The sequence below is a fragment of the Macrotis lagotis genome, chromosome 1, assembly GCF_037893015.1.
Source record: "Macrotis lagotis isolate mMagLag1 chromosome 1, bilby.v1.9.chrom.fasta, whole genome shotgun sequence".
NCBI classification, from domain to species: Eukaryota; Metazoa; Chordata; class Mammalia; order Peramelemorphia; family Peramelidae; genus Macrotis; species Macrotis lagotis.
In genome coordinates, this window is record NC_133658.1 from 372,557,067 (window position 1) to 372,584,900 (window position 27,834).

Here is a 27,834-nt window from a genome sequence, read left to right on the forward strand (position 1 = left end):
TTCCCTCCAAGGTCCCTTCCAACTTTAGCCCTGTGGTCCAAGAATCATTGTCCTGCCATCACTAATGGCTGTGGAATAAACTAAGTTTCCATATTCAGAAGAACTCATAGGATCAAAGCTTTAGGGCTATAGAACCTTAGAGTCTACCAAGTCCAGCTCATAAAAAGAGGGAACTGAAGTTCAGATGAACATGTTCACAGACATGCAGATCCCAAAGGGCAGAACTAAGATGTGGGGCCTTTCCCCCCACATATTCCCTGAGTTTCAGTATCCTTGTATGGAAAAGATATACAATGGAGAAGGTAGGGGGCAAGGGATCTGAATCTGTATTGAGTCTGTATTTAGATCATTTAAGCAAAACTGGCCTACATATAGACTATGTCTGACATCCTTTGCCTTGTTTTACACCCAAAGTCTACCCATCATATATACCCATCTCTCTACCAAGATATTTCTGAATTTCTTCAGTTCATAGCTCCTCAGGCTTCTGTGATCCTATTGAGTGATCTCTAATCATCTAGCATCAAACAATATCATGTGTTACCCACGTGGTCCCCCTCCTCCTTGTTGCCATGCCCACTAAAATTCCTTTCCTGGTTCCATTACTTCTATCATAAATTCATTTGGTTATGGTCCAGTGCTCACATGGCTTGAACTACGTATACTTGTGTTGTCCCATAGTGTGCCTGATACCAAGGTTGTGGGGGAGGGGGTGCAAAGCAGGGAAAATACTTAGGAATTAGCAGCAAGAACTAGCAAGGGTATAGTATCTGACACCCCTCTATACCTCAGCTCCAGCCAATCATTATACTGGCTTAGGGTGTGGATGGTTTCAGGGTAAATTAGGTGAGATGTCTTGGAGCCAGTTCATCACTTCTCCTAGAAAAGGAATGTGAGCTTATGCCTGCCTGTCAATGGGGCAGTCATGTTACTTTTGTTTAGGAGGGATGTCATGGAAGAGCTGGCAGATGCTAGGCTCCATCTGGTTCCTGCTACTATTCCCTAACAATGCTCCCTGTCTTATTTCCCTTATTACTCGTGCAGCAACCCTTGGGGAACTGATTTGGGGGTGGGGCATTAGGGGAGCAGGGAATGGTGACATGTTGCCAGCAGTGTTGGGCAAGGGTAGGCAGAACCTGAATGGGGGGAGGAACCCAGAAGTGGAGTTGGTAAGGTGTGACCTCTGAGGTTGCTGGGTATTTGTTTCCAGCAATGAGCAAAGAATGTTGAAACAACTTGGGGATTTTGAAACTTGAAGATGTTTTTAACGTGTATCTAATGGTTCCACCTGTAGCTAGAGGGGTTTAAGACAATGGAGTTTGGTAGGGGCTCCTGAAAGTCCAGTGACTAAGCTATGTTGAGTGTGGAAATAATGGCAAGTGTAGTTGAACTATAGCAGAGAGAGGAGAGATGAGGGCTGAATTTAACATGAACAATGAAGATTAGGGAAAAGAGGAATGATTTATCTCTCTCTCTCTCTCTCTCTCTCTCTCTCTCTCTCTCTCTCTCTCTCTTCTCTCTCTCTCTTCTCTCTCTCTCTCTTTTCCCCGGGGAAGTGGTCAGGGTTTGCTGCCTTTTCTCCCGTACATCACCTGCAGTGACCTAGGAAGACCATGGTGTCCCTCTAACCTCTACAAGGAAGAGAGACTTTGAAGGAAGGAAGCATTTATTTACCACCTGCTTTGTACCAGTCTCTCTGCTGGGTGTTATAGAAGTCTCAGGAGCTATGAACTGAAGGAATTCAGAAGTATCTTGGTAGAGAGATGGGTATATAGGATGGGTAGACTGTGGGTGTAGAACAAGGCAAAGGATGTCAGATATGGTCCATATGTAGGCCAGTTTTGCTTAAGTGATCTATGTGTTTCAGAGAGGGCTCTGCTTTTTTGGAAGTAATAACAGTATTTAAAAAATATACTCTCACAAAGCTCGATAAGACTAAAAAAAGAAGCAGCAGCAGCAGCAGGTAGATGCCCTTCCACAGAGTATAGATGTGAGCAGGGTGGTTGCTGAATTCTGGATGTTACTGAGCAGGCCTCTGGTGGGAGATGGGAAGAAGATGCGGCTGCCTTCATTTTAGAGTCTTTGGTGTCCAAATTCTTCAAGCTCCTTACTTCTTCAAATAACTGGAGACTTTCTAGGTAACTGAGGACAGAATCCATCCTCCCCAGAGCTCCTAAAGAGATTCCTAAAACTTAGGTCTGGTGTATACCTCTTCTACTCAGCAAGCTCAAGTGGGTCCCTATTTTTTCTTGGATAAAACACAGACTCCTGTTTGTCATTTAAATTTGTTCATAATCTGAGTGACTTACCTCCACCCCCCCCCCAGGTTTATTATTCCCAATTGAGATAATTTGAGATTATTCTCAAATGAAATAATATTTGTAAAAAGTTCTCACTAGGGGTGGCTAGGTGGCACAGTGAATAGAGCACCGGCCTTGGAGTCAGGAGTACCTGAGTTCAAATTTGACCTCAGACACTTAATAATTAACTAGCTGTGTGGCCTTGGGCAAGCCACTTAACCCCATTGCCTTGAAAAATCTAAAAATAAAAAGTTCTCACTACAGGGCCTGCACATAGGAGGCTCTGTTTAAATTATTATTCCAATTCCCCCATTCTTTTCGCCTACTCCCTCCATTGTTGTTGTTTGTCCTTTGTTTTCTTCTTTTTTTTTTGCTTTCTTTTTTTTATTTAATATTTATTCTCATTTTGTACAATCAATGTTATTTTTACATTAGTAAAATATTCTTGTTTAAGAGTAAATGAGATACGCCCTCCCCCATAAATATAGACTTGCTTCAGCGATAAAGTAAAGGGGAGAGAAAAAAATTAAAATTAAAAAAAATAATAGTAATAATTGTAGGTATGGCCAGGTGGCACAATGGACAGAGCACCAGCCCTGGAGCCACAAGCACCTGAGCCCACATCCGGCCCTGTACACCCAACAATCACCCAGCCGTGTGATATGCAAGCCACCCGAACCCCACTGCCCTGCAGAAACCAAAAGAAAAGAAAAAAGACCCCAAATAAAATAAAATAGTAATAATAGTAGGGGTGGCTGGGTGGTAGACAGAGCATTGGCCCTTGAGCCAGGAGCACCCGGGTCCCAATCCGGCCTTAGACACCCAAGGATCACCCCGCTATGCGGCCCCAGGCAGGCCACCCAGCCCCATTTGCCCTGCACCCCCCCAAAAAATAATAATAATATTAAAAAATGTGCTTCAGTCTTTGTTCTAACACCAACAACTCTGTCATGCGTGGATTACATTCTTTATGATTAGTCCATGGCAAAAGTTACTTCCATATTTTTCCAATATTGCCATTGCTGATCGCAACTCCCTCCTTTGGTATTTCTCCACTACCATGTACTATATTTTCTCTCTCCTTTCACTCTGACTCTGCTATAGGGTAGCTGAGTGGTGCAGCAGACAGATCCCTGGCCCTGGGGCCAAGAAGCCCTGAGTCCCCATACCACCCCTTAGGCCCAGAATCCACCTGGCCCCATGGTCCTGGGCAGGCCTTCCAATCCCAGCCCCTTGCAATAAGTAAAAAAGAAAATGTGTTATATCTGACCACTCTCCCCCCATGGTCCATCCTCTCCTCCATCATTCGAATCCCCTCCTTCCCCGTCGCCCCCTCTCCTTACTCCGAATGCCTATACCCCATTGAGTATATATGCTGTTTCCTCTCCTAGCCACCTCTGATGCGAGCAAAGTTTCCCTCATTCCCCCTTGCCTTCCCCCCTTCCATAGCATTGCAATAGCTCATTATAATAAAGAAAAGTCTTATTATATGAAATATCTTGGCCTATTCCCCCTCTCCTTTTTCTTTCTCCCATTACATTTCCCTTTTTTCTATTAACTCCATTTTTATACCATATTTTATCTTCGAATTCAGCTTTCTCCTGTGCTTCAACTATAAAAGCTCCCTCTACCTGCTCTATTAACTGAGAAGGTTCATATGAGTATTATCAGTGTCATTTTTCTATGCAGGAATACATGCAGTTCATCATCATTAAGTCCCTCATATTTTCCCCTTCTCCTCCAATCTCTATGCTTCACCCGAGTCCTGCATCTGAAGATCAAACCTTCTGTTCAGCTCTGGCCATTCCAACAGGAACATTTGAAATTCCCCTGGTTCATTGAAAGTCCATCTTTTTCCCTGGAAGAGGACATTCAGCCTTGCTGGGTAGTTCATTCTTGGCAGCATTCTAAGCTCTTTTGCCTTCCGGTATATTCTATTCCAAGCCCTACGAGCTTCCATTGTAGTTGCTGCTAAGTCCTGTGTGATCCTGACTGCAGCTCCATGGTATTTGAATTGTGTCCTTCTGGCTGCTTGTAATATTTTCTCCTTGACTTGGGAGTTCTGGAACTTGGCTATGATATTCCTAGGGGTTGGTTTTTTGGGATCTCTTTCTCGGGGGGGGATTGGTGGATTCTCTCCATTCCTATTTTTCCCTCTGCTTCTAGGATATCAGGGCAATTTTCCTGTAGTAATTCTTTGAAAATGATGTCAAGGCTCTTTTCCTGATCATGACTTTCAGGTATTCCAATAATTTTTAAATTATCTTTCCTAAGTCTGTTTTCCATATCAGTTATTTTTTCAATGAGATATTTCACATTTTCTTCTAATTTTTCATTTTTTTGGTTTTGAAGTATTGATTCCTGATTTCTGGCAAATTCATCAATCTCCCTGCATTCTATTCTTTGTCTAAAGGATTTGTTCTCCTCAGAGAGTTTTCTTATCTCTTTTTCCATCTGGCCCATTCTGCTTTTTAAAGCATTCTTCTCCTCCATAACTTTTTGAACTGTTTTATCCATTTGACCTAAGCTGGTTTTTAGCATGCTATTTTCTTCAGCATTTTTTTTTATTTCCTTGACTAGGCTGCTGACTTCATTTTCATGCTTTTCCTGCACCTCTCTCATTTCTTTTCCCAGTTTTTCTTCTAACTCCCTCATTTGATTTTCAAAGTCTTTTTGAATCTCTGTCATAGCCTGAGCCCAATTTCTGTTTTTCTTGGAGTCTTTAGATGCAGGAGCTTGTGCTTCCTCATCTTCAGACTGAGTATTTTGATCCTTCTTGGGCTCATTTGCAAAATATTTCTCAATTGTGATCCTCTTTTTTTCTCTGCTTGCTCATTTTTCCCAGCCTGCACCTGTTTTGGGGTGCTTCCTGATCTTTTGGGACACTCCCACAAGGGTCTCAGTGTGTGAGGCTCTGTCCTCCTTCCTGGTCTGTGAATGACCATATGCGCCCCCCCTCTGCCACATGGCTGAGGTGGAGAGGGCCCTGCTGCTCTTTGGGGGTGGGGGTGGGGGTGGCCTAGACTGCAATCAGGATCTGAAAGTGGTCAGAGCCCCAGAGTCCTGTTCCTGGGGCTGAGGACAGAGCTCTGCAGTCTCTCTCTCTTTTCACTCCCTCCCTCAGCTCAATGGGCTCATGCTCTGGGGCTCCTGCTTACTGGCTCCACCTGCTTCTGTTCCTGGATCAGAGCTGCAGAAAGACCTCCTTGCTTGGTGCCCTGAAGGCTGGGCTCCATGTGCTTGCTCTGGCAGAGGTCCCCTGCTGTTCCCCCACTTTGTGCCTGGTGCTCCCCGGGGTGTAGATCAGGAGACTCCCCCGCTGCTGAGAGCTGCGGCTCTCAGCACCCTGGGGCTGCCTCCTGGAGGCTGAGGTTCTTTCGCTCAGGTGGGCCACCCCTCTGGCGGGCCGCCCCTCTGACCCCGGGAAGCAGAGCCTTTCTGCTCTTTTTCAGGTTACCTTGAGTAGGAGAACTACCTCACTGGGTCCCTCTGTGGGTTCTGTCTCTCGAAAGTTTAGAGTCCTTGGTTTATGAGTTTTATCAGTGAGCTCCTAAGACTTGATCCTTTATTGTAGCCATCTTGGCTCCGCCCCCTGTCCTTTGTTTTCAAAGAAGACTGTAACCTCAGGGCAGGTGATGCCATGACGTTCATGTGAATTGAATTTGAGTGAGGTGGTACTGTGCTAAGTTACCGGTCTCACTTTCTCCTCTGGAACCATCTGGATCCAGTGACCAGATAAGAATCAGGATGATTGGAGATGGCCCTGTATACAGTGGGAGCCCTTAGCCTTTTAAAGCTAGGTCTTGGGGCAGCTAGGTGGCACAGTGGATAGAGCACCAGCCCTGGAGTCAGGAGGACCTAAGTTCAAATATGGTCTCAGACACTTAATAATTGCCTTGGGTAATTCACTTAACCCCATTGCCTTAAATTAAAAAAATAAAAATAAATTTAAAAAGTAAAGCTAGGTCTTTAACAGTTCTAAATTTGACTGAGGTAAGAGAGAGAGATGAGGCAAAGAGGCCAAGAATGACCACTTTTACTTATCCCCTCCCCATCCCACCCCAAATTCACTCTGTGATCCAGAACTTCTTGTCCTGAACTCACATATAACCTTTCATTTCCCAACCCTTGCCTGGAATGTCTTCCTTCCTCACTCCTGTCTCTTATACTCTCTAACTTCCTTCAAACTTCAGGCCAAATGAAATTGCCCACTCAAGGCCTTTTCAGACCCCCTCAGATACCACCACAATCCCCTGAAATTATCTTTATTTTGTATCTATTTGGTATAGAGTTCTATGTATCCATGTTAATACTTCTCCTTTGACAGAATTTAAATTTCTGGATGCTATCTTCACTATGTAGCACATGATTTTTGATTGACTTATCCAAACTCACTGTCTACAAAAACAGAGACAACTGAGATCCTTCCCAAAGAGGATTAGGAAAATAATCTGCGCCTTAGGGCAAGTCTCCTGGTTATTGGACCCTTAGCAATAAACTGTACAGTGAGATGCTGGGTAGTAACAGAAAGAATACTGAGTTTGAAATCAGGAAAGATCATGACTTCAAATCCTGCATCTCATATTTATTGACTATGTGATCCTGAACAAGTTCCCCAACTTCTCTGAGCCAGATGATTACTTCTTGGTGGTTCTCATCAAAGAGGAGACTTCTTCATCTTTAAATAAGGATAATAATGTTTGTATTATTCACCTCACCTGGTTGTGGTGATGAGATTTTTAGCAGCCTATCTGCTTTTTAAAGGAAGTTTCCTTACCTGGAACAGATTTCCTTATACATGTGGACAAAATTCTTCAGCCTAACATACCTTTTTTTCCCTTAAACTTTTGTGAGGCAATAGGGTTAAGTGACTTGCCTAAGGTCACATAGAGAGTAAATATCAAGTGTCTGAAGCCAGATTTAAATTTAGGTCCTCCTGGCTCCAAGGCTAATGCTCTATGTATTGTGCCACTTGGCAGTCCCAGCAAGCCTAGCTTATTTTTACCAAATGGCCACTGTCATCTTTCCTGCAGGTGAAGAATGAGGTGGAGAAACTTCCTCGACAGCAACGGAAAGAGAGCATGAAGCAGAGAATGGAGGAGCACACCCAACAAAAGCAGATTCTGGTAAGGGGAGTGGAACAACCTAAACTGGAGGTCATGGGCTAATGGTTCTGCAGGGTCCCTGGTTCAGCCTTTGCACTTGGCAATGCCACAGTTTCCTATTGGAGCACCAAGGATAATACCAACTCCTAGGACTTGGGAAAAAAGTTTGTGTGAATCTGCTCCAAACCAGCTGGCAAGTCAAAGGAAGAAAAGGAGGGAGGGAGTTAGGGAGGAGTTAGGAGCAGGGATAAGAAGAGAAATTTGGCCAGATTTGGATTAAGGAGGAAGAATTCCTAAATAAGGTTCAAAAAGTGGGTCACTCCTATACCTTTAGGATTTTAACCTTGTTTCAGCCCCTTATTTTCTCCAGTGAGGTGTGTTATGAACCTTTATATCCCATGAGTGCCTAGCACAATATATATGTAACAGGTTCTCAGGCAATATTGGTGGAATGAGTGGTCAGTCTTAGACTTGGATTCAGAGGGAGAAACGGGTGGTTAGGTGGCATAGTGGATAAAGCACCGGCCCTGGAGTCAGGAGTACCTGGGTTCAAATCCAGTCTCAGACACTTAATAATTACCTAGCTGTGTGGCCTTGGGCAAGCCACTTAACCCTGTTTGCCTTGCAAAAACCTTAAAAAAAAAAGAGGGAGAAATATTCCTTGGCCCATCCCTTTCTAGGAAACCCATGGGATAAGAAGATATCTATTCTATATCTCTGCTGTTTCACACCAGGCTCAAGGTAGCAGTCTTGTTGACAGAATGAAAGTAGGGCCCCAAACACCCCCTGGAGTCTAGAAGTCTCTTTTAGCAAAAATAAAAGAGCTTAGTGTTGCAGTGAACTTGAGGAACTAAGTATTCTAAAATAGCTTAGACATACTGAGTTCAGTTTATTTCACAAGTATTTGACTGACCCTGTGCTAAGAACTAAGGATACAGGAAAAAAAAAGATTGTGCCTGCCCTCAAGCAGTTTATATTCTGCTAAAACAAAGAAAATGAGCTCATGAAAGATAAATTAATGAATGACAGAGCCCTAATGTTTTATATAGGGGTATTCTCTAATCATTGAGGCTTATGCCAGAGAGAGCAGCTATCCTCATCCCCACAGCCTGTCCCTCAATGCTTAAATCACAGACAGAATACTGGTTTGTTGGGGCAGAGAGTGACCAAGTATGATGCTATTTACAGGTAATATGTTGAAATTACTTGATCTCCTTCTCTCATCCTTGTAGGACAAAGAGTTTGTCGCCAAACAGAAGGGAGACTTGGAGCTGGCTATGAAAATTATCACAGCTGAAAATAGACGGGAGATCTGTGACAAAGAGAGGGAATGTCTAAATAAGAAGCAAGAGCTTCTTCGAGGTGGGTAGAAAGGAAAGGTCTTTTGGTTCAGGATGAATCCTGGATGCATAGGAAATATGCTTGAGAAGAAAGAATCACTCAGTTCTGATCACCTGGATTTCTTTTTATTGCTAAGTATTAAAACCTAATTGGGAGTGGCTAGGTGGTGTAGTGGATAAAGCACCAGCCTTGGAGTCAGGAGTACCTGGGTTCAAATCTCTGACACTTAATAATTATCTAGCTGTGTAGCCTTGGGCAAGCCACTTAACCCCATTTGCCTTGCAAAAAACCCTAAAAAAAAAAAACCCTAATTGGGATGAATCACAAAAAAGTGAGTTTTATCAATGGTGAGGGAATGGTAATCACTATAGTATACTCTTTCAGTCTGGCACTGAGGGCATATTCTGATGGAGCAGCTGTTTTGGTTAATAAAGATTTACCAGATAGATTATATATGTGTAAGGTGATATCCTTTACACATGATTTACCAATTTTCATAGAATTAGGAAATAATGAAATACAACACTTCAACTAAGCTAAATTTATAATTAAATCTTTCTTTGATTCAGGAAGGCTTCAGGATCTTGTAATGCCTCAGGGCCATCATTCTGAACACCAGCTATCATTGTTCTATAGTCACACTGAAGCACTAATCAATTGAGATTTTCCATGGATAAAGGGCTAGAGAAGGGTACTTTGATGGTCAGATAATGCAGTTTAGAGGGCAAGAAAGGATAAAGTGACAGATGTTAGGTTATCCCATCTCCTGCCCAGGGGATTTATGAATATATGTCAATCTTAGGATCATTCCTTCTTTAATTCATCCCATTTGTGCAGTTAATGAAATAGAACTGTGTCCCATATACATAGATTCATGGAATTTTAGAGCTGTAACTAACCCTAGAGAACATCTAGTACAATTCCTTCTTTTTTTTTTTATGGAGGAGAAAACAGGCCCCCAAAGGCTGATCTGTCTGAGATCATGCTTGTGGTAAGAGGCAAAACATCCTTGGGATGTAATCTCAAAAGTCCTCTGCCTTCTCCACCCTATTGCTCAAGGATACTGCTAGAAGGCAACAAAAAGTCCCACATCTTTGAAAACCCAAATTGGGCAAATAAGTCAGTCAATCAATAAACATTTATTTATTTCCCAATTATGTATATGTTTATATTTTTCTCAATTACAGGTGAAAAAAATTTTGAAAATTTTAAAAAAATTTTGAATTCTAAATTCTCTCAGCCTCCTTCCTTCCTTTTCTTGCTTCTTGAGAAGGCAGGCAATTTGATGTAGATTATACATCTTCAGACATGCTAAACATTTCCATATTAGTCATATTGTGAAAGAAAATGCAGACTATATCTCTCCCACCCTCCCCCCAAGAAGAAAAAAACACAAGAGAAATGAAGCTAAAATGAAAAAGTATGCTGTGATCTGCATTCAGATTCTATCATTTCTTTCTCTGGAGATGTATAGCATTTTTTATCACACAAATCTTTTAGAATTGTCTTGGATCATTGTATTGCTGGGAATAGATACATTATTTACAGTTGATCACTTTACAGTATTGTTGTTATTGTATACAATTGTTCTCCTGGTTCTGCTCATTTCATTTTACTTTGGTTCAAGTCTTCCCAGGTTCTTTTGAAATCATTCTACTTGTTATTTCTTATAGTACAATAGTATTCTGATACAATCATATAGCAAACTTGTTCAGCCATTTCTTAATTGATGGGCATACCCTCAATTTACAATTCTTTGCCACCATAAAAAACTGCTACAAATGTTTTTGTACATATAAGTCCTTTTTCTTTTTTATTTCATCTCTTGTAAATACAGACTTAGTAGTGGTATTGCTGGGTTAAGGGTATGAACACTTTTCTGACCCTTTGGGCATAATTCCAAATTTTTCTTCAGATTGGTTGGATCAGTTACAGCTCCACCAGTAGTGCATTAGTGTCCCTATTTTCCCAATTGCCCTCCAACATTTATCATTTTCTTCTTTTGTCATGTTAGCCTGTCTAGATGTATTCATTTGCATTCTTTAATCAGTAGGGATTTAGAGCATTTTTTCATATGACTATAGATAACTTTAATTTCTTCTGAAAACTTCCTATTCTTATCCTTTGTCTGTTTATCAGTGGGGAAATGACTTATATTCTTATAAATTTGACTTACTTCTCTGTATATTTGAGAAAGGAAGCCTTTATCAGGAAAAAACTTGCTATTAAATTTCTCTGTCCTCCTCTCTCCCTCCATGGACTTCACTCTCCACCCCACCCCCACCCAGTTTCTTGCTTTCCTTCTACTATTGGCTGTATTGGTCTTGTTGGAACAAGCATTTATTAAAGCCTACCCTGTGTTAGCACCATACTAAGTACTGAAAATAAAAATCAGAAATGAAGTTATAAATAGTGTTGGAAATATAGTTCTAAAGAAGTACCAAGTACTTGGGAACCTCTTTTTTGTCAACTGGATTGATATTTGGTAAAATCTCAGAAGTCTAATCCAATCATATTAATAATGAACGTGCATTTATATAGCACTTTCTGGTTTTCAGTACACTTTTCCAATCCATCCTCACACTTACTGAGAATGTGACACCTGGGTAAGTCTTATCTAGACTCCTGGGGAGCCTCAATTATTATATCAACTATAAAGTGGAGATAATAAATGCATCTGTTTCTCAGGACTGTTTTGAAATAAAATGAGATATCTGCAAAGCTCTCAGGATATCTCACAATTCCACAGAAATATCAGCTATTGTTATTAGCACAGTACCTGTTGCTAAATGATCAGCATTTAGTAAATACTTACTGATTGATTCTCTGATCAGTCTGTAAGATCAGAATAACTATAAATACTTAACTGACATGGTTGTTGTGAAGTTCAAATGTCCCAGTATATATAAAATTCTTTGACCCTCACACCATTCTTGTGAAGTGTTATTATTATCTCCATTTTATAGAGGAGGAAATGGAGGCATACAGCGGTAAAATGACTTACTGAGGTGATACACATGGTAAACATCAGTTGTGGTTTTTGAACTCAGGTATCCTTGACTCCAGTTACATTGCATCACTCTGCTACTTCCTTCTGTGGCTGCAGAGGACTCTTCTCTAGCATCCCATCAAGTTGTCATTCAGCCTCTGAATGAAAACCTCCAGTGAAATTGGATGACCACTTGTTTCAGTTGTCAAAGAGGAGATGGATGGAGGAGAAGGAGCAGACTGATTTTCCTGAAGATTAAAATGGTGGGGAGGGAGGGAGATTTGCCTCAGCTCTTCCTTGTCCTTTGTCTCAATTGGTTTATCTTCTTTGGGGTTGGCTTGTTCACCTTAGACCGGGAAGCCTCCCTCTGGGAGCTTGAAGAGCATCACTTACAAGAAAGACACCAGCTTGTCAAGCAGCAACTGAAGGACCAGTATTTCCTCCAAAGACATGAACTACTTCGCAAACACGAGAAGGTAGGAGAGCTTCCCTTTAGGTGATTGAGAGGAAGGGGCTGAAGAGTATCATCTGGGTGATATGTGGCTGCTAAAGTTTGAGTCAGGAGAAAGTGCATTATCCCCATAGCCTGTGAGATCATGGCTAAGGTAGATGATATAGGGATGGAAGTGAACTCAGAGATGATGTCATCTACTCCACCATCACCTTCATTTTACAGATGAGGAAACCAAGGCCTAGATAGATTAAATGATTTGCTCAAATTCATACAGCAAAGGTGGGATTTGAACCTAGATTCTTTGACTCTAAAATCAGTTGCATTGGAGTATAGGTATCAAAGAATGTATATATTTATAAACATTCACAGGCCCCAGGTGTAGAACTTCTCAAATAAGACAGTGCACCAGGAAGGAAAGTATAGGAGTGGAGGATGTAAGCTTTAGTCAAGATTTCTCTCAAAGCACAGCATGAAGAAATGTCAAGGAACTCAATTGACTGGGAATAACAGTAATGAAATCCTCAGTTTTGATTAGGTCCTGCCTTCTATTTTGACTGTCAGCAGGTGCCATTGGACTCTTTCCACATCTCAACCTGACTCTGTGGTCATATATGACTGATTATCTAAGGGCTTGGAGAAATTTTAGAAATAAGTCATATCCCCCAAAGAGTAACCACTACATACTCTAAGAGCTTGGTATCATGCTCTCTTAGCCTCTAGAGTGGATATTAGTCTTTTCCTGCAAAACCATTATTGTGAAGGGGTGCTGGCATGTGAGTAGTAAGAAAGACAATTAACCTGGCCAGGAGAGCCTTTTGTTTTTAGCTTGTGTCCAGAAAATAACCACAAACAACAACAACAATTATAATATCTGGCATTTATACTGTACTCTAAGACTGGCAAAGCACTTTACATACACTCTAACATTTGGATGTCACAACAACTATGCAAGTTGCTATGTGTGCTAATAATAATAGCCAGTATTGATATAACTCTTTAAGATTTCCAGAGACCTTTTCAAATATTTTATTTCAAAATAATGCTGAGAGATAGATGTGACAATTATCTCCATTTTACAAGGGAAACTTAGTCATTTGCCTAGTAAGTGTTTGAGGCTGGATTTGAATTCAGATCTTTCTGACTCCAAGTCCAGAGCTCTAGTCACCGAGCCATCTGGCTAACCTTAGCTGATACAAAATCAAAAATGAAAACATTTGCTCTCAAAGAGTTTACATGGGGAGGCAGAAGAAGGAGGGAAGGTGATGTATTTATTTATTTAAGCACATTCAAAATATCTATAAAATAAAATATGATAAAATATGATATCTATAAAATAAAAATAAAATAAATATGAGGTCGATGACAGTGGGGTAGAAACTAGCATAGGAAAGACTTCATAGTGAAGGTGGTGCTTTAACAGAGTTTTGAAGGGAGCCTGGAATTGTAAAAGTCATAGGTGCAGTGAGAATACATTCCATTTATGGGGGGCCAGAGATTTATACATGTTTCCACAATTAGCAGGTACCAGAAGCAAAATCTGAACCCAGATTTCTCTGATATACAACTCATCCTCTTTCCAATAAATCTGTTGTTTTTCAGTCATATCTGACTCTTCATGACCCCAATTTGAGGTTTTCTTGGCAAAGATACTGAAGTGATTTGCCATTTCCTTTTCCAGATCTTTTTTTTCTGATATGGAAACTGAAGCAAAGAGGGTTCAGTGATTTGCCCAGAGAGTCTTCCTAACTGCAGGCTGAGTGCTCTATCCACCGAGCCACCTGGTTGCCCCTCATAGCATTCTGCTTCACAAATCAGGAATAAGGAAGGAAGATGAGTATAGGCAGCAGTGGCATTCCTGTTATAATCCTGAGCCTATGCTTCACCTCTCCTTGATGCTTTTTGTCCTCTACTCAGTGATCTCTCTTGTAGTTGTTGGATGTAGGATCTACATTCATATCCTCTTATATTAAAACTTTAGTTAACCAAAGGTTTAGGTTAATTTGATTTTCAAGTTAATTTCAATAACTGAGGGTTATTTGAAAACTCCTTGTGGGCTAGTCTGCTAAAACAAACTGAATAACATACTGAACTGAATGATTTGACAGGACTTGTTAACACATATCTGTAATCAGAGAGAGGCTGAGGCTGGTGTATTGTTTGGGGATGGGAGTTCTGAGCTTCTATAGGGCTAAACTGATTGGGTGTCCATACTGTGTCTGGCACCCTTGTGGTGAACCCCTAGACTAGAAAGCCACCAAGCTACATGAGGAGGGGAAATCCTGCCCAGAACAGAAATGAAGCTGGTCAAAGTTTCTATGCCTATAGGCATTAGCATTGGTGAGGTAACAGAGAGATCCAGTTTATTTATTTTTTTGAGATCCAGTTTCAAAAAAATAAATAAATGAACAAAAAATCCCTCTGGGAGCAATTTTCATTCTATGACTTTATAAGTAGTGGTAGTTGGGATCCATATGCAGTAACCACAGAAGCCAATCTGTAGGTTGATGTTTCGAGTAAATCTAAATCCTACTCCTAGGGTCGTTGTTGTCCTTGAGTTGTGTCTGACTCTTTGTGGACCATATTATCCATGAGTTTTCTTGTGAAAAATATTGGAGTTGTTTACTATTTCCTTGTCAAAGGTCACACAGTTGATTAGTGCCTGAGGCTGGATTGAATTCAGGTCTTCCTGTCTTCAGGTCCATCATTCTAACCACTGAGTCAACCTAGCTGCCTCCAAGGAGGAGTATGTATTAATTAGAATGAGGAAGGTCTTAAGAAAGGAGCATTGAATTGAAAGTCAGGACAGATGGATTTGAATTTTGGCTGCTATAATTTAGCTTTCTGATCATGGGAAGTCAAAGTCTCTTTGGGCCTCTATGAAATAAGGATTTGGATAGTCACAGACTTTTAAAAATATTTTCCAATTACCTGCAAAGATAGTTTTCAACATTCATCCTTTTGTAAGCTTTTGAATTCCACATTTTTCTACCACCCTCCCTTCTCTACTCCTTCTCCAGGGTAACGAACAATCTGATATGTATATGTTGTACATGTACAACTGTGTTTAATATTTCTATAATAGTCATGTTGTGAAAGAAGAATTAGAACTAAGGGGGGAAGCCATGAGAAAGAAAGAAAAAACAAAAGAAATTTTAAAAAGTGAGCATAGTATGCTCCTTTGGTCATCTAATGAAGACTTTTCTTTTGAGAGTTTCTGAGAATTCCTTCTCAGAGTAATGTTTTTAAAATACATGAAACACATATTATTACAAAGGAAACTAATTTTATTGAAATATAGCTATCGGTGCAGCTAGGTGGTGCAGTGGATAAAGCACCAGCCCTGGAGTCAGGAGTACCTGGGTTCAAATCTGGTCTCAAACACTTAATAATTACCTAGCTGTGTGGCCTTGGGCAAGCCACTTAACCCCATTTGCCTTGCAAAAAACCTAAAAAAACAAACAAACAAAAAAAGGAAATATAGCTATCAAGATATTTAAAAGACAAGTTCATGGACCCTGGGTTTGGAACTACTGCTCTAAGATAAGACTTTAAATTCCAGAGCAGATGTTGTACTATTTAGGTGGAAAGTTTCTTCACTAGAGAGTCCCTTCCATTGCTGAAGTCACCAAGTCCAGATCAAAAAAAAAAAATCTATTCTCCCAGGTCTATAATTCTATTACTTGCCTTATCTCAGCATTTTCATTTCAAAAAATTCACTCCACTATGGTTTTTCCTCTGATTTTTCCTCTTTGGCAAGACTAATGATTCTGCCATTTTGTTCTCCCTAGGAGCGGGAGCAGATGCAGCGTTACAATCAACGAATGATAGAACAGTTAAAGATGCGACAGCAGCAAGAAAAGGCCCGTCTTCCCAAGATTCAGAGAAGTGAAGGCAAGACTCGAATGGCCATGTACAAGAAGAGTCTCCATATCAATGGTGGTGGGAGTGCCTCAGAGCAGAGAGAAAAGATTAAGCAGGTAAGCCTTGATAGGCCTCAGAGAGGGAGCTCAGGCCTTTTCAGATGGTACTTCTTGGATTCTCTCATGTCCTTGTTGGTTTACAGAGTTTTTCCTTGTCTTGTTTCCTACCAGAGGGTGCTAGGAAATGTCCCAATGATCTTTGACAAAAACCTGACTTTTGTTTTTGTCACCAATGTATAAGAAGTTAGAATTAAACTCATCTCTCAAGTGTTTGCTCTCTTTTCCAATCATTTTGTATTGACTTAAATCTGCACTTCTCTTTCCCTTTGTCCCTTCATCACCCCACTCCTAACCTGCCTCTCAGTAGAAGACAGTTCTTTTTTATATCTATATTCCCATTGTTTAATACAGCATGAGGTCTAGGGATTTGGTGCTTCATCCACTGAATTGAGCCATCAGATGGGGATAAAAGATGAGCTAGGATTCTTAATAAACATCATTGCTTGACAGTTGAAGGGTATATATCTTTTTTTTTTTAAGATTTTTTTTCAAGGCAAGTGGCTTGCCCAAGGCCACACGGCGCAGTAATTTTATTAAGTGTCTGAGGTCAGATTTGAACCCAGGTACTTCTGACTCCAGGGCCGGTGCTCTATCCACTGTGCCACCTAGCTGCCCTTCATTATTACTCTTTAAATTATGAGTATCAGTCTCTGACCCATTGACTGGAGATGGTAATTGATTGAATTATCTGTAGAATTTTTTTATGTTCTCATTTTATTTGCCAAAAATTCTGTGAAATAGACATATTCATAGAGGTTGTGACATATCCAGAATTATATGGCTAATATAGGCCAACTAGATGGCATGATCAGTAGTGCTGGACCTGGAATCAGAAAGACCTGAGTTAAAAATCTAACTTCAGACACTTAGCAGCTGTGGGACATTGGGAGAGTCACTTAAACCCTGTTTGTACTTCAGTTTCCTCATCTGTCCAATGGACCAGAAAAGGACATAGAAAACCACTCCAGTATATCTGTCTAGAAAACCCTAAATAGAGCAAGACATGACTGAAATGACTCAACAACATACAAAATATAGAATAGGTCCAAGAATCTTCTGAATTCATATCCCATGTGTGTACTGTGTACTATTGCTTGTTCTCCTTGGTTCATCATAGAACCCTCACCTTTTTGGAATCTCCTGGCCATTTTTTGAGGCAGGGTTGGGTTGACTGGACACATATCGTAGATTTGCCAGGGTGAAGTTTTGGAGAAACAGTATGATATAGTGAACAGAGTGCTTGCTGTGGAATCAGTTAATCCTACCTGCTTTTCAACTGTGACTGTGGACTAAGTCATGTAGCCTCTCTGGTCTTCCCTTTCCCAATCATAAATTGGGGATCATGATCTCTCTCATAAGATTGCTTAAAGAACATTCCTTAAACTTAGGGCATTACCAAGGTGTTAGTGGTTGCTATTATACTGTATAACATGATGATTCATGCCAAAAATCTCCTACATGGCTTCTAGAATCTTTGAGGAAATTGCTTTATCTGGCATCTGTACAGTAGGCTGCTTGATGGTTAATAGTGGATCAAAGTATGGTTCAAATTAAGGTTAACAAAATAGGTAGTTGTGCAGCCTGAGATGATGACCCCAGGCAGGGATGTTCCAGGGAAGAAATGTCCAGAGATTTCCCCTAGAAGAGACCAGACTTTATTTTGTGGATCTGGTTCTGGTTTTTGTTGGATTGCTTTTTCACTGAGGCCTTTCTCTTCATCTCTGTCACAGTTTTCTCAACAGGAAGAAAAAAGACAGAAGGCTGAGCGACTGCAGCAACAACAGAAACATGAGTCCCAGATGAGAGACATGAGTACTCAGTGTGAGAGTAACATGAGTGAGCTCCAGCAGCTCCAGGTAAAGGAACTGGCCCACACATGGAGAGCTGGCCACAGTTTCGTGGCTCAGAGTGGGCACTTAATCAGTTTTTGTGGTTGGCAAAGGGTGGGCATGATGGCATCCTATAGGTGGTGAGATCAGTTGGGGGTTCCTGGCTATTGCCCTGGTGGCTTTTGATATCCACCTCAATGTAAAAATATCTTTTCACTTTTTTTTATGTATTTCATGCTTAATATCTAGAAGTGTGTATTTCATTAGGGGTCCTTATTATCAAAAGACTGGTTCATAGCAGGAACCACTTCTCATTGTGGGGACAGGAGAGTTGTTCTCCTCAGCCCCAGAAGGCAGAACCAATAGCAATAGGTATGCAAAGAGGCAAATGTAGACTTTGGTAAGGGAAAGCTTTGGAACAGTTGGAGATGATGGGGATCCCCCTCATTGGAGGTTGTGAAGCAAAGGTTGGTTAAAGACGTGTGAGTATGCTGGCCAGAACATTCTAGTTGAGACATGGGTTGGACTAGATGGCCACTGAGGTTCTTTCCTCTTAGATTTTGTGATAGGCCACTGTTTCCTGTGGTTTCAGAGCATTTGATTCTCTGGTTTTCTAACTTACCTTGATTGCATTTTGTTATAGAATGAAAAGTGTCACCTTTTGGTAGAGCATGAAACCCAAAAGTTGAAGGCCCTTGATGAGAGCCATAACCAGAACCTGAAAGATTGGCGGGAAAAACTTCGGCCACGGAAAAAGGTAAGAAGGCTTATCAAATTGGATTCCAGAGAGTGTAGAATCAGTGGTATGATTTAATTGGTTCAGGGCCTCAAATCTTGACCTTTGACCCTGTAGGTCCTCCAGTTTTGAAGTCTGTTGTTATATTTGTTTTTTTTCTTTTTTTAAAAATTTTATTTATTTTGAGTTTTACAATTTTTCCCCAATCTTACTTCCCTCCCCCCACCCCACCCCCACAGAAGGCAATTTGCCAGTCTTTACATTGTTTCCATGGTATACATTGATCCAAATTGAATGTGATGAGAGAGAAATCATATCTTTAAGGAAGAAACATAAAGTGAAAGAGATAGCAAGATCAGAAAATAAGATATCAGGTTTTTTTTTTCTAAATTAAAAGTAATAATCCTTGGTCTTTGTTCAAACTCCTCAGTTTTAGGGGCGCCTAGGTGGCGCAGTGGATAGAGCACTGGCCCTGGAGTCAGGAGTACCTGAGTTCAAATTCGGCCTCAAACACTTAATAATTACCTAGCCGTGTGGCCTTGGGCAAGCCACTTAACCCCATTGCCTTTCAAACCCCCTCCCCCCAAAAAACCAAACTCCTCAGTTCTTTCTCTGGATACAGATGATATTCTCCATTGCAGACAGAGGGGCATGTATTTCTAATGAGAAGGTTCTGTGGTTTTTTTTTTTTAGTTTTCTTAATTTGAATTTGAAATGAATCCTCAATTACTAATTAATAAATAATTTAGAATGTCTCAATAAAGCATGTTAAAATGAATTCAACCCTGAACCTTTAAAACTTACACAACAGAAATATGCCAAAATTAAGAAAACTGTTCTGAACAGTAAGCCATGTTACTTTCTCATGCAAAACTCAGAGGGATTTCTGCTGTGTGGTACACAGGGCATTCCTCTCCCAAGAAAAGCTTTATTTCATATTCTTCCCCTTCTCTCTAATTTTGTATTCATTTTAAACTCAAATACAAAATGTGAAGAAAAAAAGAACATTTCTATGTACACAGTAGAACATAAAGATTAAATATAAAATCAGTTATTTCCATTTCCATTTCCATTTTTTTTTTTTTAGATTTTTCAAGGCAGTGGGGCTAACTGGCTTGCCCAAGGCCACATGGCTAGGTAATTGTTAAGTATCTGAGGTCGGATTTGAACCCAGGTACTCCTGACTCCAAGGCTGGTGCTCTATTCACTGTGCCACCTAGCTGCCCCCCATTTACTTTTTTTTTAAGAAAACTACAAAATAAATATTATAATTATTTGCAGTTTTATAAAAGTTTGCAAAACTGTTCAGCTTTTCTTTGCCTCCTTTTTTTCCTTTTCTGGTTTTTGCAAGTCAAAGGGATTCAGTGACTTGCCCAAGGTCACACAGGTAGGTTAATAATTATTAAGTGTCTGAGGTTAGATTTGAACTTGGGCCCTCCAGGGCCCATGCTCTATCCGCTGTTCCACCTAGCTGCCCCCCGTGCCTCCTTCTAAGTTTTCTTTTGTTCTCTGCTGTTGTACTTTTAATTTTTTTTCTTTCTCCCTTCCTACCCCATCCTAGAGAAAGCTACAATTAAGCATTATTACACATGTGCATGCATATATACACACAAACACATTTAAATAAGTAAAACTATACTGTACATGCTTCTAATTATGAGTTCTTTCTCTGGAGGTATTATTCTAGCAAAATCATATACCATAATTTGCTTAGCCATTGCACTGTTGAAGAGTATCCATCATTTTAACCAATTTGATAGGTGTAAGATATCATCTCACAATTGTAATAGTTTTCATTTCTCCCATCAATAATATTTAGAGCATTTTTTCACATGATCCCTTCCCTCTGTGTTTCAGCCAAACCAAGCTAAATGTACTAGCTATCCTTGTTCTTGTCCTGTACTGCTTGCATTGATACAGATAGTCCTCCATGTCTGGAATTTATATCATCCTCATTTTAACCTTAAAATCCTTCTTCTTCTAGTCCCACTCAGACACTACCTCTACTATGAAGTGTTCCCTGATGGCCTCAAATGGAATAGATCTCTCCCTCTTGTTTCTTCTTTATATGCTGGCTTCTTTGCTCCCTTCCTTTATAGCACATTTGTATACATCATATCTCCCTATTAGACTGTAGGTTCCTTGAGGACAGGGACTCTTTGCATTCCTAGTGTCATCATCATCATCATCATCATCACAGATGTTTGTTGAACTTGAATCTTGTTTAATGTATCCTTGTTAGGTAATCCCCCCCTCTAATTTAAAATTTCCAAAGTAGAATCTCTAGCCTCCTTGATAGTATCCTCTATTGGTCACCACTACTTAGAAAATTTTTTCAGTTCCCTCATCTAGACATAATACCTGTGGAACTACTTCACAGAACTGCATTGAAGATTAAGTGAAAGAATGAATGTAAAGTTTATTATAAAACTTAAAATACTATGTATTCTTAGCTCTGGAGAGTCTTGTGTAATGGAGAGAATTAGAGTTGACAGATGACCTAGGTTTGGATCTTCTCACTGAAGTTTACTAGTTATGTGACCTCTTTCAACCTCACCTTTGTTATCTCAAAATGAAGATAAATACCCTGAATTACCTATCCCACAAGTTTGGTTGTCATGAAAAATTTAAATGAAATAATGTATATGAAGTACTTTCCAAACTTAAAAGGCAGCACAATATAAATGACAGTTGGATAGGATAGGATGGGATCTATGACTGCATTGGAATAATGATGATGATGATGATGATGATGATGACGACTAGCATTTCTATACTGCTATTATTTTGGCAAAACATTTTGCAAGTATCATCTCATTTGATCCTCACAACCACCTTAGGAGGTAAAAGATAACCAAACTGAGGCACAGAGAGGTTGTTACTTACCCAAAGTCATATGGCTGTTAAGTGATAGAACTCAAATTTGAACTTGGAACTCCCCAACTCCAACTACCATTCAATTATCTCCCTTCTATCAGTGTAGAATTGTATTTTATCTGAAAGAGTTGGGGAGGAGGAAAGAAATGAGAGATTAAATTACCTATTTGAAGTATCATTAGATATGACTTGAACCCAGCTCTTCCTGACTCTTAGGCAGATTTTTTCTAACCAATATATCATGCTACCTCTTTAAATCTAAGTTATTACTATGGATAATACCAAATTAATTTTCTTCCTGCTGCACCTCATGTATTCTTTTATTTTGTCTTTTGTGGGAACAAAGAATAGCTGTCTGCCACCACATGATTACAATCACCCTTCCCATCCTTCCTTGTTGTAGTAGGGATGACCCCCCCCCCCCCGAAATAGTTAATTGGTTCTCCTTTTAGTATTCTGGACAAGCATTATTTGCCACAGAAACTTTTTGTACAAGATGCTCACAACAGACATTAATCCCCATCTCCCACAAGGAAATGATTTCCCTGCTGGGTACCTTTGTGTACTTGCTGTGTGTCTGTATGTTTATATTGTCATGGCTTACAAATTATAATGACTACATCGCCATCAGCAATTGTTTCCTCCTGAATGGTCAGATCTAAATGCCACGCTAGACACCAGGTAAGCTGAGCAACATTATTAACAAGCAGGGGAAGAAGGTACTTACTCTGTTGCCTCTATTTGCCTAGTTTTGGATTATGTAATATTAAATTTCCTACATTACTGTGACCTATGCAATTTAAACAGTTTTCATTAGTCATATAGTCAAAATCTTAACTAAGGGATCAGTTTGAATTAGATAGAATTCTGACTATTAAAATACTTACATTACTTTTAAATACATAGGCAATCCTTATGTTTTAAAAAAAAATTTAATAAAATTTTTTGGTATCTTTTGTTTTTATATCACCTAGATTCCTACCTTATCCTTTCCTGTCCCTCTTCCCAGAGAGCCATCTATCATAAGAATATTTTTTGAAAGAAGAAAATAAAATCAGCAAAACATATTAATACATTTTTTTTTTAGGTTTTTGCAAGGCAAGCGGGTTAAGTGTCTTGTCCAAGACCACACAGCTAGGTAATTATTAAGTATCTGAGGCTGGATTTGAACTCAGGTACTCCTGACTCCAGGGCCCGGGCTGTATCCACTGCGTCACCTTGCTGTCCCTATTAATATATTTTTTTTAAAACAACAGCTAGGTGGCCACCCCAATGTTGTTAGATAGGTTCTTGAGAATCTTCTTTAATGTAGAAATAAAAGTTATTTGTAATTAGTACATTGTAACTAAATTCTACTTTATTTTTTTTTATTTTTAAAAATGTTTTATTGTTCCCTTTTTTATATACTGCTGTCATTTTCCTTGAACAGCCTTCTACCCAAACCTTTTCTTTTAACAATGAAAAACATTTAAACAAAATCAAATACAAAGATCATTTCTGATAGCATATTCCTCATTTCTTACCCATAATCCACACCTCTTATTTGGGAGAAAAAAATCTAGTTTTATGATTAGTTCTCTAGGACTGAGATTATTTATTGAATGAATGAATGAAGCATTCTGTAAGTGCTTTCTATGTACAAAGCACTGGGCTAAGCTTGGGGGAACAAATAGAATTCACATTTTAATGGGGGAATACAACACATGTGAAGGGTTTCAGCAAGTCTGATGGAAAGAACTTTGGTCCTTAAGGTGCATCAGCAAAAACAGAGGATAATGTCTCTTCTTTAATGTTATTTTCACTGATTAAATCATATCAGAACTTGATGTTGAATAATTTGGCAGTGGCAAAGAATTTGGTGAGGAAAAAATCTCTCTTTGGAGTCTTCAGGAGAATTGGGTGTAGAATCTTCAGGAGGTGTCATTCCTTGCCATGTAATTTCATTCATTACAATTCATCAGTTTGGCAGCTTTTTAGTTCTGTTATAGTTTATCATAGCCTTTGAGCACACTGTTCTTTCAGTTTTTCTTCACACTTTATCCACTTCATACAAATTTCTAGTGTTTTTTCTGAATTCCCATTTGTTCTTCCTATGGCATAATAGCATTTGGTACAGTTTATTCATGGGCACCCATTTTGGAAAGCCAATGAGATGTTATTTCCTTTTAAGTAGATTAACCATGGCTGCTATAATCTTGTTTATACTAGTTATTTGTTTAGCAAATGCTCATATATAATCAATCAAGTAAAAATCAGCACAAAAGCTCAGTCAGCCTTTGTCTGAATTACCATCAGTTTCAAATGATTGGTATCTAAAGTTATGAAGTTATACACCCACTCCACCTATTTTTCCATGACATATCCAGGTGTTTTGTCATAGGTTAGGAAAGAATTGGCTTCACAATTGAATGTGTGTTTCCATAGTATCTTAATCTTGCTTTGAGATGGAAAAAATTAATTAGAATCAAACTCAACTGAAGGAACAAGATCAAAACCAGTGATTTTTCTGTTAACAGAACTGCTTTTCGAAGTTGGGAAAGCTTTAGAGCAGCAGGAGAATGAGCCAAGAAAAAGAAGTAAATGTAATATAGGCCAAATCCTAACAAATCCTGTATGAATCTAGGCCCCACAGTGGCCTCTTGGATTCAAGGAGTGTTCAATACAATGAAAGGCTTATTGAGGACTGGACTTGGACACCCCTTGAAGGTCACTGTGATGGGATTTGACCTGGACAATTAAAACTGCTTGTTCCTGAAGCAGACTAGTTTTCAAGAGCTACTTTAATGCAACTGACTTCTCCCCTGCTTTAGGGGACAAATCTCTTCTGATTTTCTTCCTCATGTTTTTCTTGACTCACTTGGCTGTTTTAATATCAACAGCTTTACATTTGCATTGAGCTTCCTGGCAATCCCTGCCCAAACCTAAGCCTGTGGTTCCCTTTAAATTGCTGCCTAGTTCTGGCACAGGGAATTGCTGTTTATATTATGTCAGGGTAATCAGCAGTGGAAAAGGAAATGGGGAGGACATAGTTATGTGACTTGTGAATGAGGCCAAGGAGGGGAATACCCTGATAAAAGCTTTCTGGGTTCTGGCAGGGGCCCCAGGGTTTTGAAACATTCACCTCTGCAAAGGCTGTGTAAACTCTGGTTTTGGCTCTGCTTTAAGATATTGTTGGGGAAGTGCTGTTCCTTCTTGGGTGTCCAAATATAGTTGTTTTTTTTCATTCATTCATTCATTCAACAAACATTAATCCTTCTGCTTTTTTTTTCAAGGCTCTGGAAGATGACCTGAATCAAAAGAAACGTGAGCAGGAGATGTTCTTCAAACTGAGTGAAGAGGCTGAGTGTCTGAATCCCAACTCACCAAACAAACCTGCCAAGTTTTTTCCATACAGCTCTACAGAAGCTTCCTAAAGTACAACTGGTATGAGGCAGCAAACTTCTAAAGGCCTCTTCATCCCACTAGTTCTCTCTGGACAAGAAACTCAGGGCCTATAACATTTATTACTTCTAGAATGCCAACAAAACTTTAGAACCTTGAACTATGTTTGCTGTCTCAACTGTGCTAAGAATTGCCATCTGCTGGTTCCTGGTTCAGTCATAGCATGACTGAATTTTTTTATTTGTGTCTTTACCTTATTCTATGTGAGCTTTTTGCCATCTGATACCCCCAAAGCATTTATTTGGTTCACCTGAAGACCTAATTCATCTTCATTTGGGGGTATTGGTGGGTGAGAGAATTGGCAAATAATGTGTGGATTAGAATTCCCCCATTTTTACCCCCCCAAAGTAGCAATTTTGTTCATTAGAAGGAGTCTAATTCTGCTTTTGACTCTAATAGGCCCTTTGAGCATGGAAGTTTGTTCTTTCCTGTTGAAATTCTAGGCAATCTTTTTTCAGTTGTTCCATCCTCTTTATTCCATGTGTCCTCTATTTTGCTGGAAGAGGAGTCTCAAAAATGAATCATGCACATTTGGATTTGAACAAAGCCTAGGATGTAGTCAAAGGGGGATTTCTCTAGTGTTGTGTCTTTACAATACTTCATAATCCACTATCCCAGACTTCTTTTCATTTTGCAAGTAGAGGAAGGGAGGGGAAAGAATGCCATTACTCATATTCAGAAAAGAAGTATCTGCCTGAAGTTTTCATCATATGCTTGAGAATGTTTTGTGCCATTTCATTTTTTGTATATATGGGCTTGTGCTATCTGCAGTATAGACAGGATTGCCACTTTTAACTGGCCTGTTCTGAGCAGGAAGATGTTGCAGGTACCTGCTGTCATCTAAGATCACAAATTATCTTCTGTTAAGCAATAACAAATAAAGTTGCCTGTGGACATTTTAGGTAGTTGAGGAAGAAAAAGGGAATACACAAACTATGAAACATTTCATATTACGTGCTCTCACCAGTATCTCACCTGAATATAAGCATAGGCAAGACCACCAGGCTTTCTTACTGTGCTACTAACACCATTGCTAATTCAAAAGGTCAGCAATACCCAATAGCAGCTGGAAAACTCCTGAACTTCTTTTCTTCTCTCTGGGAAGATAGCAATAGGAGAAACTGAGGTAAATGTGAGACAAAACCAAAGCTGCAGCTGGAATATTTTTGCAGCATCTGATTCTATTTCCATGTATTGGAGCCCTTTTTCCTACTTGCTTTTTGCCTATGATATTAAGCCAGGAGACACTTTTAAAGATGTAGCTGAATCACAAAGGAAATACCAAGATGCCAATGTATTTTTTAAACTGGTCCCAAGATTCTGATCATCAGAGAATTCAATCTAAATATGGAAAAAAATGTAGTTATAACTGTGCCCAAATGATTTCCCAAGGAATTCTCCCTTTTTCTTTCACCATCTTGTAAGTTTTCAATCCACATGAAACAAAATAATTTGGTGGGTTAAGTTCATAGGAAATATATGGGCATACTGTGGTCTGCTTATCCATTCTTCTGGTCAGTAAAGTCTCTGGAAGACTACTTTGTTTTGGTTCAGACTATCACCAGAGTATGCTTAACACATTGCATTTTAAAGCAAACATTGGCTACAATGGTTGTGATTTTTTTTTGGGGGGGGGGAGTGAGGGAAGAGTAACAAACCACTTAATTTTGAGCATTTGGGGATGTTTAGGCTTATCTTGATATGAAAGCAAATATTCAGTTTAGATGCTTTGCAGGAGGATTGACACTAGCTTAATCATAATATTCATGCTCTTAAGCTGAATATTCATTTCTTGACTACTGGCCTAAATATGATTTTCATACATCAGTGATAAATGTCTTTAAAGTTAAAACAGTGCTTTGGGGGAAGACTCTATAATACGCCAACATACTACATCACTTTCCCTCTTTCATTAGAATCTATTGTAATTGTGAAGCTAGTAGGGAGATTTTGAAGTGGCAGTGTGGGGAAAAAAAAGAATATATATCCACTTCAGCCAAATTATGCCAACTTCAATGAAAGATCAGGCAGATATGACTTGGTCCTTCATTTACAATTTTTCATTTCTTTTGACTGTGTGCAAAAAAGTAAAATGATAACTTAATGACTTGAGAAATCCTTCATTTGGCCTTTCTTTTTTTAGGGGGGGGACTTAATGAAATTACTCCAGGAATACCTATATCCCGTAATATTTGTGGCTTTCCTGTGTGTTCTGATTCATCTATACAGATTATGGTTGTACCAAGTTTTAAGGCAGGCAGGCACAGTACTGAGCAGTTTTTAAAAAATTAAAAACAAGACAAAAAACAATCCAACTGAAATGTTTCCTTTTTTTTTAACATAATCTTTATTAAAGTTAATGAAACTAACTTATATTTTCTTTTTTTAAGAGACAGAGAGGTTATTTTTACGTAGTTCAAATACTTTATTCAAAGCTGTTTTGTAAAGTGTTTTCCATGGAATGATTATGGTTATGTAAATACGCTTCTAATAAAGTAACAAGGTAAAAAAAAACCCTATGTTTTGGGTATTCTTTATTGAGTCTAATTTTAATAAATGCAGAACAAACTCACTTTTACCTACAGGATCTATTTTAACAGATTTTTTTTCCATCTTGCATCTTAAATTTTCTTTTTAATTTATTTTTATTAAAGATATTATTTGAGTTTTACAATTTTTCACCCCCAGCTAAAAGCAATCTGTCAGTCTTTATTTTGTTTCCATGTTGTATATTTATCCAAATTGAGTGTGATGAGAGAGAAATCATATCCTTAAGGAAGAG

The 27,834-nt window shown here is 39.3% G+C and overlaps 1 protein-coding gene across 1 annotated transcript in view; it reads left to right on the plus strand.

The window, feature by feature from the left end:
- The window catches only part of STK10 (serine/threonine kinase 10), a 124,807-nt gene extending 97,235 nt beyond the window's left edge, over positions 1-27,572 (plus strand). The window contains exons 13-19 of the mRNA XM_074212417.1: positions 7,334-7,426; positions 8,638-8,767; positions 12,087-12,211; positions 15,978-16,166; positions 17,900-18,025; positions 18,642-18,755; positions 24,884-27,572. Coding sequence (XP_074068518.1) covers positions 7,334-7,426; positions 8,638-8,767; positions 12,087-12,211; positions 15,978-16,166; positions 17,900-18,025; positions 18,642-18,755; positions 24,884-25,024 — 918 coding nt within the window. The 3' untranslated portion in view covers positions 25,025-27,572. The remainder of the gene's footprint in view (positions 1-7,333; positions 7,427-8,637; positions 8,768-12,086; positions 12,212-15,977; positions 16,167-17,899; positions 18,026-18,641; positions 18,756-24,883) is intronic.
- The last annotated feature ends 262 nt before the right edge of the window (positions 27,573-27,834 follow it).